The 11,620-nt window shown below is 43.4% G+C and overlaps 1 protein-coding gene across 5 annotated transcripts; it reads left to right on the forward strand.

Moving 5' to 3' along the window:
- The first annotated feature begins 1,075 nt into the window (after positions 1-1,075).
- On the forward strand, positions 1,076-3,250 carry LOC128814975 (uncharacterized). Of its 5 annotated transcripts, none has more exons than XR_008439527.1 (4): positions 1,076-1,165; positions 1,687-1,812; positions 2,268-2,535; positions 2,720-3,250. XR_008439527.1 is itself a non-coding variant. In XM_053991323.1 (3 exons), the coding sequence occupies exons 1-3, from the start codon at positions 1,104-1,106 to the stop codon at positions 3,041-3,043; spliced, it is 654 nt and encodes a 217-aa protein (XP_053847298.1). In that variant the 5' UTR covers positions 1,088-1,103; the 3' UTR covers positions 3,044-3,250. The 5 variants fall into 5 exon arrangements, 2 of the variants coding, with proteins under 2 accessions (XP_053847298.1, XP_053847299.1); XR_008439526.1 differs by lacking the exon at positions 1,076-1,165 and adding an exon at positions 1,172-1,309; XM_053991323.1 differs by lacking the exon at positions 1,687-1,812 and having other exon boundaries at positions 1,088-1,165.
- The last annotated feature ends 8,370 nt before the right edge of the window (positions 3,251-11,620 follow it).

The following is an 11,620-nucleotide window of genomic DNA, read 5'->3' on the forward strand; positions in this document are numbered from 1 at the left end:
AGAAATGAATCTTATTCAGAACTTCTCCATTACCCAGCTATTTATGAGCATTTTTAATGTATTGTCAGAGAAGTTGCTCCACTCTATTACACTTGCTAGCTAAACTCTGAAATACATACATGTTGATGCAGTAATAAGAAAAATAATCTCTAATACAGCAAAATGTATTTTAAGTTTAAATGAAAAAAAACCCCAACTATTTTAGCATCAAATATCATCAAGTCTATTTCTTTCTTTTTATTTACAGCAAAAATTCTTCTTTTAAAGTATGGAAATACATTACTTAGAAATACCTTAAAAGGCACAATTGAGCCATTCTCATGCTTTCTTCTATGTTTATAAACCAGAAGTGCATTGTTATAAGGGCAGATACTGGGACAGCAGCTCTGTGCACAGGCCAGTAGTGATAGGGCAAGGGGGAAAAGCTTTTAGCAAGAAAATGAGAAATTTAGGTGAGAAGTCTGGAAGAAGTTCTTTACTCAGAGGGTGGTCAGGCCCTGGCACAGGCTGCCCAGAGAAGCTGTGGCTGCCCCATCTCTGGGAGTGTTCACAGCCAGTTTGGATGGGGCTTGGAGTGACCTGGGATAGTGGGAGGTGTCCCTGCCATAGCAGGGGATTGGAACAAGATGAGATTTAAGGTTCCTTCCAACCAAAACCACTCTGTGATTCTGTGATTATCTTGCAATTGAATGGAATGTTACTTATCACCGTCTTTACAATAACTAGCATTAAAATGAAAAAAAACTGCATTAATCTGAAGTTATTTCTATTAAAATTTATCCTTTTGAATGTGTCACTTTGGCTGCTGGTCACATGGTTGGAAGTCCATCAAACATTCTCTCCTACACCAGAGAAGGAAGGTGATGTCTGGTTTACCAGGGCTTGACTCAGGAGCTCATTACCTCACTGGCAGAGATAAAAGCAACTGAAGCTTTAGAAAGTAGCCAGGCCATCTGCAAGCATCCCAGCAAAGCCAGGATGCCCACAACACTGTAGTGGGGAGGAGGAAAGGGACCCCTCAGCCAGCAGGGAGCTGGGGTGGGTGGGTGGGGTGTTCTCCCTCTATGATGCTCCCCTGGAACCCATCACCATGGCAGCCAGAGATGCAGGACAATGATTCTCTCCCTGCTGGCTTTCCCCTGCCTGGACTCTTCTTGAGCATGTGGTAAACATAAAAACATCCTTTGTCTCACCCTGGGGAACAGGTGCTTGGCAGTTACATTACCCAATGGGTATGTTCAGGCCCATTTGAATGAGATGCTTTTAAGGTATCCTTAAAGTGCAGAAATCCTTGGACACAGGGCTTTAGGTAAGAAAAAAGCAGGAGAAAGTCAGTGTGGATGAGGAAATAACAGCACCAGAGTAGCAAATCACCAAGAAGCAGATAAATTTTCTAGTGCAAAAATATTTGTGTGTGTTTACCTGTAACAGCAAGATGGCCTTTTTTTTCCACAGTAAAATAGTGGCTTATATAGCAATGATATGTTAAATTAGCTTTTCAAATTAAGACAGAAATAGAAGAAGAATTGATTTGAAACTTCAAATTCAAACTCTTTTGAAGACCTGAATTGCATATGTCCATTTTGGTTGTACAGAAAACTCAAAAAGAATATATCTGGAGGAAGGAGGATTCTAAAATATTTTTTTTCAGGCTCTACCCAAATTTCAATGTTCTTCCATTTCCAGAATGCTCATAATTACTGCTGATCTACAAATATTTTCAGGAGACCATAAATCACCCTAAATAGCCCAAGGTTATGGGAGTTCTTTTCTTTGGCTAGGAATCTTCCAAGGCAGCTCATGAAATCTGATGTAAGTTTAACCTCAAATGAAGTAAAAGCACTCTCTCTAAGGTTTCATACAGTGCTGGACAGTAGCCTGTGAAAAATCAGGTAGTGAGACAGGGGGTTGTTTTTTGAGCTTTGTTATTGCTGTTCTTAATCAACAAGGAGAAAATACCAAATCACATATTTTTCCTGTGTGAACTACTAAAGACTGCTTGACAGTATAGAAAGTAACTTGGTATTTAGAATTAATTGAAAACCCTACATGACAAAATATTTCACGACTCAAGAAGAAACAGCTGAAAGACAATGTGAAGTCCTTACAATCCCTGGTCTTTAACTGGCCTGATTCTCTCTCAGCAGTGGCCGAGGTGCCATGGCCTGGGTGTAGCAGGACACATCAACATCGGGCACTTTGCTTGTGGCCCTTGCCCACTGATGGTACAATTTTATCATGTTCAATCAAATATAACTTCATTTCAGGATGTGGAGACAGAACACCACCACAGCCCTGTCATCCTGCCCAGGAGGCTTGGAAAACATCCTGCTCACCAGAGACAGTCCTGAAGACTTCAATCCCAACCTCCTGCTTTACAATGAGCAGCCTGGCCCAGATTCCCAGGTGCTGGACCTTGAGTACCTGCCCTACTACAGAACATCCCACCTCTGTGTCTGCCCAGCACCCCACATCTACACAGAAAGAGAAAAAAGCTCCAATGAAAGCAAGGCTAACACTAAACAGGATAAGAAAGTGAGTTATTCAGCCACTCCACAGGATATTTTCCATGCTGAAGGACATCTGAAGAGCTTCTTGGCCAACCACTGATACAGATTACATATATGGTTAAATTGGGTTAAATACCTGCAAATTAGGTTCAGGTGAACTCACCTTGAATGTTTCTAAAAGCTCTTGGTCCTGTGCATGTTTTTTCCAGAGCATCCTGCCAAGTTTAGAGCTGAGCAAGAGGACAATTTCTCCTACAAGCAAGGAAAAGCCCCCAGCCCAGGAGCTCCTGGGAGCCAGCAGCTCTGCACTCCACCTGCCCGTGCCCTCCTTCCCCAGCAGGCTCCCACACCTGAAGCAGCCCCCTCCCTGCAGTGGGTACTTCCCTTACTACAGGACAGAGGGAGGGATTTGCACTGGCCCACTTCAAAGAACAGAGTCCTTCACTGGGATAGAAGGTCTGGAGACCAAAGGGGGAGGACAAAGGGGAGGATCAAGTATTTGGAATCTCCGTGACAGCTGCTTGGTGTCCTGAGAACAAAGAAGGTGTTTTGTGGATGCAGATGTGAAGGAGAAACTCCTGAAACCTATGGCAACATGAAAATCTGCATGAATTTGAATAAAATGAAAATATTCCTTCTCTCACAAAAAACCCAACAAGTGATTTCTCAGACTGTGTAATAGAAGCAGAAAGAAGCAGAGCAGGAGCTTGGGAAATCCAATAAAATTTCTCTAGATATGAGGAAGAGAACTGTGCTTCTCTGTAGCTAACCCCAAAGGCAAGATGCTCACTCAAGGGCTGTGCAGCTATGGGAAATGGCCAATGGGAAAAAATTAAGAATTATTTAAATCTAAGTTGCTTGGAGGAATTAAAAAGACACATAATTTCCAGTTGGGATTGGGAAATACATTTCCTTTCCCCCTCACTACAATCCTTCCATTGTATTACTGGCATCTGTTAGACCTGTGCACAACAGCCATACACAGGAGAAAAAAAAAAAGTTTTTATTTAAATTCTTTCTCAATATGATTTTTTGAACACATTTCCATTATGTCTGTCTTCATTTCACTTGCACAGTCAGTAATGAAAATACTCTTGATTACTTTAATATGTGAAACTAGGAGCTTCTATAAACATCAGTTTTGATGCTGGAAAACTGGGAAACAGCATCCAGAAACATTTTGGCACTGGTGAATCTTGACTGATTTACACCAGATGAGGATCTAACCAAAAAAGGTCAGCTCAGTATTTTCTTTGCAGTTGTGAAATCCTGCAGCATCCTCTCCTTACTGCCAACTATGTCACCTCCTCGAGACACCACACGAGTTGATGAAACACGGCTCTTTCCCATCCCTGCACTGTGCACAGACAATTTCTGCTCAAAATAGGTGAGCTCACTCCAACCAGTTAGTAAATCTGCAAGTGTTTCTGTAATGATCACACACTGGTCTGACAGTGTATTGACAGGCTGTGTCTAAATGTGCCAATGTTACTTTTTAAGGATTGAGGAAGAAAAACACATCACATTTCTCTATTCACATCTCCATAGGCAGACCGGTTTTCCCTGTGGTAAGTGTGACACTGAGACCAGGAGTGCTACAGCCATGCAAAGCACATGATGGTTTTAATAATAATTTTTGCTTACACTGCACTTCAGTGGTTTTTGACCAATTGGGAAGGGATTTTGGTTAGATGCTGGAAACCAGCAGAGCTCCCTGATAGGAGTTTTGTTCCCAGTCTTTCTCCTAGGCACTGCTCAGGATGAAGTGGTGCCTCATCCCCAGGTTTTAAAAAAAATGTTAAAAAACCTGGGGTCAGCCAGACTGGTGAAAATTTGTCCCAATGTCCTCACACATCTGCTCCAGCTGGAATCAGGAATGCAGCTGGAGCACCAAGCATGCCTTCTGCATCCCTGCATTCCCAGGGGCACCCAGTGCCACCTTCCTGCTGAAAAACAAGATAAATCAGATTCCAGATGAACTAAGTCAGACTTAGGTATGAAATAGCTTCTGGTTTTAAGCACAAAGAAGGCTGACGTCTCGAGTACGTTGAAAGAAAGCCGTACAAAATAGAGTGAGATTATCCAAACTCAAGGGATCAGGCAGAGGAGGGAAGGAATTCTGTCTGAAAAGCAGGTGTGGATTGCTCTGTGAATATTAAATTCAGCATTTCCATATATTTGGCATATTAAAAACTTTGAATGAAGTCGTATCAAATCCACAAATCTGCCTGATTTTTACAAGATAGAAATTAGCTGCTTTCTATTGGCTGTACTTGATAATTTATGGGAACAGTGAACATCAGAAATCAAGGATTTGGGAGATGGGAATATTACAAGCTTTATGCTCATGGATCAGAGAAGCCTAATTTTAATCAAAAGCTGGCAAATATCATATGTTGCCATCTTGAAATCGGAGCTGAACAAAACTCATGATTCTAATGTATTCTCCATACAGTCATGCTCAGAGGTAAAAAGGAAAGGATGGAGGGCAGTGCTGGAAGTGTCTGTGTTTCTCTCTAAGGTTTATGCTACTTTATTACTTTTCCACATAGTTAACATCCTGTACACAGGCAGCAAACCATTTTTCTCAAACTGCTCCATGGATCAGATTCCTGCCTTAGTGAGGACATCATGTGCCTTCACCCCAAGAGTGGTCCTAGTCACACAGTGTGGTTCATCCTTGTGTACTGATAATGTATTGCCTTTCATCTCTCTATTTGAAAAATTCATAATTACTGCCCTAAACCTTCAGTTCTTCAGCACTAGCAGTCCTCTGAAGTTTGAAAAACAATCTGCAATTACTTTGATGCATGCTGTGCAGTCCTCATTGATCCTGTTCAAGCTTTTAATCTCATGAATTCACAAAGTTAATTCATAAAACAAATCAAACAAACCATAGCAAAGTATGCCCTTTAATAACAAAAGTGGTGATGATCATAGATGTCTTTGGGGATTTCTGATAACTCAGGTTCTTCTTTCTCAACAGTTGATGTCAGATTTCATTTGGAAAGGGAGGACAAGACCCTAGCCACAATATCTGTTAGTCTGTGTGCCTCTTGGGAAAAACCTACTTCAAAGTCAATAAAAAGACTCACAGAGACATGTCAGGTCATGGAATTTGTCTCTGAAGTCAGGTACAAGAGACTTGTTTTAGTAAAACACTGCAGACCTTAAGATCTAGACCCAAAGATTCCTAAAATCAATGAGAAAACTCCATCAGCCTCAGCAAGGTGGAGCTTGGGCCTCCAGTCTCCCCATGTGGAACACAACAGCGCATTCCTTATATAAACATGAACTCCATTAAATGTTGTTTTAGGGAGAAAATTAGCTCCCAAACATCTAAATGTATTGGTGTGCACCCTGCCCGAAGGACTGGCCTTAGCAGGGCTCTCCTTTCTGTCCCAAATCTGGATTGTGTCAATGTATATTACTTATTATTACTTATTACTATTTTGAACTCTGCTAGAAAGGAAGCTTTTGGCAAGTAGCATCTACCACAGAAGAGCAGAACTCAGTATGAAACAAAAAAGCTTAAACAAGTCCCTGCCCAGCAACATGATGGGAAGGAATGGAATTGAGTCATTAATAGGAAACAACTTGGCTTCCTTTCGGAACTGTATTTATGGTGAGTGACTAGAGAATACCTTGAATATACACCTCCATGCAAATACCAGAACATGCACATCACTGGGTAAGCCCAGGGCTGGGGGAACAACACAGCTCTCCTGCTGGGACAGCCTAATCCAGGATTCGCTGTTTTGTCAATGCAATTTAGGAACCACATCAGAGATGAGGAACTGTGCTCTGCAGAGCAGGGGCAGGTTGAAGGTAGTGCCTGAGGGCTGTGCTGAATGCTGATCAGCAGCAGGAACATGTGGAAATATGAAGGAATGAAGAAGCAAGGATTGCAAGGTGTGGTTGTCCACAGGGAAGCTGATGCAACAGGAGGGGAAGCAGCTGTGCTTCTGTCACACCTGGACCCTGGAATGGATTCCATCAGTCTGTCCTGACACACAGACATGTTTCTGTACATACCTAGAGCTATATCCTAAATCTCACCAGAATGAATGTGTTTGGACCCAAGTGAGGTACCTGTCCAAAATAAACCTGTTGCCTAAAATATGAAAAGCTGGGATGGGGTGAAGGCACAGGCTGGCCCAGTCTGCAACCCTTTCTCCGTTAATGATGTAGGTGGGAAGGGATGGTGAAAAAGCAAACAGCGCTGACCTACATAATCCCCCATAAATCTATCTGTCCCTACCCCAGTGCTACCAGTTCCCATTAACTCCTCCCAGGCTCCTGGGGGCACTTTTGCCTTTCCCAGGAACATAAGTTGATGGGATTTGCAGGCGTTGGGCAAGACAGAAATGCCAGCACCTGATCCAAATTAAGAAGTCCTTGACTTCCACAGCAATCATCAGAGTTTCACATGTGGAAAAATGCATGTGCTGCATATTTTACTTTGCAGCCTTTTGTCAAGGCTGGTGTCCTTGGGCTAATTTCTGCTACTGGTAAATATACACGGAGAAATGCATCCCCAAGGACAGCTGAACATCAGGATCACCTGAGTTGTGGACTCCTCTCATGTTTGAAATATATCCTCTGTGCGGGGGAATGTGCTCTGCTTTTCTGAGCACCTACCTCTGTGCATGAGGAAGAACTTCTGTACTGGGAGGGTGACGGAGCGCTGGGACAGAGAGGCTCTGGGACTTCCTTCCCTAAGATATCAAAAGCCACCTGGACACAATCCTGAGTAATGTGGTCTAGGGGATCCTGCTTGTGCAGGGAGGTTGGACTAGATGAGTTCCAGTGGTCTCTTCCAATGTGAACCATTCCCTGACTCCTGTGCATCAGTAACTGCATGGGGCACAGCCACCTGCCTGGCCATAGCCTGTGGTCTGAGGGGAGACTGGGCCACCTTCTCATGTGCTTAGCTGAGAAAAAAACAATGCCAAAGCCTAGAGGTGGCACAGAGCTCCTTCTGTTGCACTTACACCAAAGAGAAAGCACATTCCATGGTGGCTTGTACTGAACAAAATTATCAAAGACAAAGAGATAAATTGGAAATTCTTGCAGGAACAAGACCTGAAGGCAACTGGCAACACAGGAAGTGCAAGGGGAGCGTGGTGGAGAGTGAGGAGTTAAGCTTGCCTGGCTGACCAGAGCTGTGAAAATAGACACCAACCTGCCTGGGAGGAGGCAGTGAACTCTTTCCCACTCCAAAGCTCTGCAATGGCTGAGACATCAAAACCCCAACACAATATAAACCTAACAATAGCGTCTGACAGCTGCACAGTGTTTGAACAACGCCTCAGATGGGGAAGTTTGTGAAATCCTCTATATCCCACCGGACCATGGGAGCTGCAGCTTTTCCTGGTTTCTCTGGCTGTATTTTCCCTTAAACCAGAGACTGTGCCCCTGGTCTCACCACATCCTTTCAGGGACTCAACTCACACCCACAGCCACCAAGCTTAGGATTTACTCCCTAAATACATTTCCTCTGGCAGCAGAGTGCTGATCCCTTCCTTTGAAGAGCTCACTGTCTTATGGCATCCTCATGAATGGGTGCTCTGGGTAAACTTGAGGGGGTCTCACTCCAAGCAGCTGCCCTGTTAGCACCTGATGATGGCTAATAATAATGATTAATGAATCTTAATCTTCCTGCCACAATTCTCTTTCATTAATATTTATATTTGGCAGATGTATCCCCAAGGGATAACTTGAGCTGCTAAGTATTAGTCTGCTATGTACAGCTGGTATTTTCTGTAGAAACTTTGAGGACAGTCTTTGAAAGAGCATATTATGTGCAACTTTATTTTCAATTGTTAATGCTGTCACATGTCAGCATAGAGAAAAATGTTTATTTTAGGCCTCCTCATCTGATGAAGTAAAAAAACTCCCTTAGATACCAACATTTTCATGAAAAAAAAAAGGATCTGATGTAAAGGAATGATTGCACACTTAAACAACTGGCATTACCACAGAGGTCAAGCTCAGCTATGGATACCACTAAGCCTCCTAATTATAACAGGGTGTAATTTAAGGCATCTTTAGCTGTCAGTGATTAAACGTGTACCATTTTCCAGTTAGATGTATGTGTTCAGCTTCAAAAAAAAAAAAAAGTCTTGTGAAGCATTTTTGGAAGCATAAACATTCAATTAAATGATCTAGTTGAGTCCTCATAATTGGACTGAAGTCTGTTTATAACTAATTCATGACACAACATAATTAGCCAAATGATTAATTGGTAATTACTCTATGAAAACAAATTAATCATTGTGTTTCTCAAATCAAGATTCTCTCTCTACACCATTGCAAACCATTTGGCTCTGGTCTGTGAATGTCTTGATTTAGTTCTAGTTATCCATCTATGTCCTGGCTATGAAATTTGGAGGAATCTCCTCCCAGCTCTCAGCAATGCACTGACAGCTGTAGCAACAGGCAGCATCAAAAACATTTTCCATTTTTTTAGCATTTTATTACCCTCTCCAGACATGCCTGAACCTGCTGGCTGGATATTGCTTTTCTTTGACCGTGCTCTCACTTGAAAGTAGGAAGGAGAATTTTGCAATTATTTTCATATAAAGACTAAGAAAATGAGCAGATGAGGATGTGAAATACAGTCAGCCTTTTTGTCTGAAACACTCCTCAGCCTGCAGGGCCTTCAACCTTACAGTTTCCAAAATAAATTGTTAAACCATGTTGGCACAGGGAAAGCACCAAGAGGTTTTATATTTAAAAAAAAAAGCTGCTTGCACAGTTGTGAGTTTTCTCCAGGAACTGCTGGGAATGCTCTAGCCTTTGGGAAATGTGGCTCACCACGTCCAGCACAGGGAGGGACAACTGAGCTTGCCCATCAGAGGGTCTGGGGACAGCAATGGGCACGAAGGAGCTTCACAGCCAGAGCAGCCTCAAAATAGAGTCACGGAGCAATTTAGGTTGGAAAAGCCTCTGAGATCACCGAGTCCAACCATTAACCCAGCACTGCCAAGTCCACCACTAACCCACATCTCTAAGGGCCACATCCACGTCTTCTAAATCCCTACAGGGATGATCACTCCATCACTTCCCTAGGAAGCCTATTCCAATGCTTGACAACCCTTCTGGTGAAGAAATCTTCCTTAACTGCCAACCTAAACCTCCCCTGTGCAACCTGAGTCTGTTTCCTCTTGTCCTAGAAAACTAAATCTTTAAGTGGCTGATAAACACTTTTGTCTTTGCTTGTTCTCAGAAAGAGAAGGAAAATCTGAAATGCTTTAAGAGGAAGTACGCTGGCAGAAAGGAGAGATGAGCTCTCAGGAAATGTGCTGGTCATCTGGAGAGAAAAGAGACCATGCTTTAGCAGGGAGCACAAAAATTCTAAAACAGACCAAAATTGAAGGTTGTTCAGAATTTCCTGAGGAAAGATTTCAAAGGACATGCTTAAACAAGCAGGGCAGGCAGATGGGGTGTAAAACCATCCATGGGAGGTGGCTGGATTCGTGACTCGAGTGCGATGGAGACGTATCCTGCTGGTCCCACATGGAGCTGGCAGCCCCTGCAAAGCTCTGTGCTGACTTCAGATGTACAGCCAAGATAACCACAAAGCCCCCCGCTGTCTGATGGGCCATTTGCCAAATAGTCCCTGAGTAACCAAAGTCAGATCTACCTGAAGCCCCTTGACAAGTCAGATTCCCAGTCTCAGTTTGTTCCAGATTTTGAGGAATTATGGAGTGAAGTTGATTTCTGTAGCAGCCGGAAACTGGGTATGGTGGTGACTCTGGGTGGTGACTCCATGACAGCACTCCACCAAATAATTTTTATTTAAAGGAAGGTGACATTGCTAGGTGACACAGAAGACATCAGCTTCTTCATGCTCTAGGTATGATTCATGGCAGTTTTAGTATTTTAGCAGGGTAAGTAGCTTCAGTGACGTGCTAGAAATGAGGGTTGAGCTGTTTTTCAGCTCGGGTGCCCTAGGGACCCTGTACCAATTGCCAGATTGCTTCCTGGATGAGAGCGTAACTCAGCCATCAAACATTTTTTTACCCCTTGCATTCAGCTTTATGTACCCAAAGCTGTTCCTAATGGGGTGCAGATGTTTCTCAGACTGAGTTGTTACACAGAATGGGCAGGGGAAGGAACTACTGAAAACTTCAGCAGAAACGAAGGGAAATCACAGCACCCTTGAATCACCAGCAATGAAAGAGGTAGGGAGAAAAAACACAAACGACCTTTTTTGTTTTTTCACCAATCATTGCTGCTGTTTCATGAGGGAAAGATGGGAGAGAGACGAGGACAACTGGAACTCTGAAAGTTAATAAAACATAAAAACTCACAGAAGGAAAAGAAAAGGAAAAAACAGAGGCTGTGAGTCTGTGCTGGGGTGAGCTGCAGTGAGAGCAGCAGCTTGGGTAGCTCAATCCTGGCCCCAGCACTGCTAATTGTATTAATTGCACAAACTGTGTGACTTCAGGGATAGCAGCACACAGCCTCAGCACTACCTGCTGCAGCTATTTCCCTGTCTCCCTCTGGGCTCCCCAGGATCTGCTGATGGAGAACAGGACACCTGGGAAGGGACAGGGATGAAGTCGCAGCACATCCAGGCATGGTGCCTACAGCTTTGAGATTTGGTTCAGCTAAAGAAAACTCCTTGCAGCAGCAAGCAGCTGTGGGGTAATAAAACAAGCTGGAAGTTCCTGCTTGCCTTCATGTACAGCAGGTCTGGGCTAGTTTGATTTATGTGATTTTTCCACTGAGCAGCAGCAGCGATGGATGGAACGGAATGATCTTGGGATAATTTGAGAACAAGTCTTCTGATGCTTCTTCTAAGTCCCTCACTGAGAATATTTTTCTCCCTTCTGTCTTTTTTTTCTGTCTTTTTGCAAGCAAAATGCTGAGGTTTGATAGGCAGAGCTGACAGGCTGGATACCACACACCCTGTTGAGGGGGATACTGAGACTGGAAACAGGAGCTTTCTGCCTCCTCCCTGCACAGTCCCAGCCTGCCCTTGGGAGTACCCTCACTCTCCAGTGCCTATTCCTCACCACATGCTCACACAGCAGTAATAACAAAAATTCAACCAGCTTTGGACTGACTCCTCTGACATTACTCCTCCTGATAGAGAAAGG

Source organism: Vidua macroura, chromosome 15, assembly GCF_024509145.1.
Source record: "Vidua macroura isolate BioBank_ID:100142 chromosome 15, ASM2450914v1, whole genome shotgun sequence".
In the NCBI taxonomy this organism is placed as follows: domain Eukaryota; kingdom Metazoa; phylum Chordata; class Aves; order Passeriformes; family Viduidae; genus Vidua; species Vidua macroura.

Excerpts from the sequence above, each read along its gene's own strand:
- LOC128814975 (XM_053991323.1), top strand. The coding sequence starts at position 1,104 with ATGCAGGACAATGATTCTCTCCCTGCTGGCTTTCCCCTGCCTGGACTC. Across the intron at positions 1,166-2,267 it reads GGACTCTTCTTGAGCATGTG|GATGTGGAGACAGAACACCA; the intron begins GTAAACATAAAA and ends ACTTCATTTCAG. Across the intron at positions 2,536-2,719 it reads ACACTAAACAGGATAAGAAA|AGCATCCTGCCAAGTTTAGA; the intron begins GTGAGTTATTCA and ends TGTTTTTTCCAG.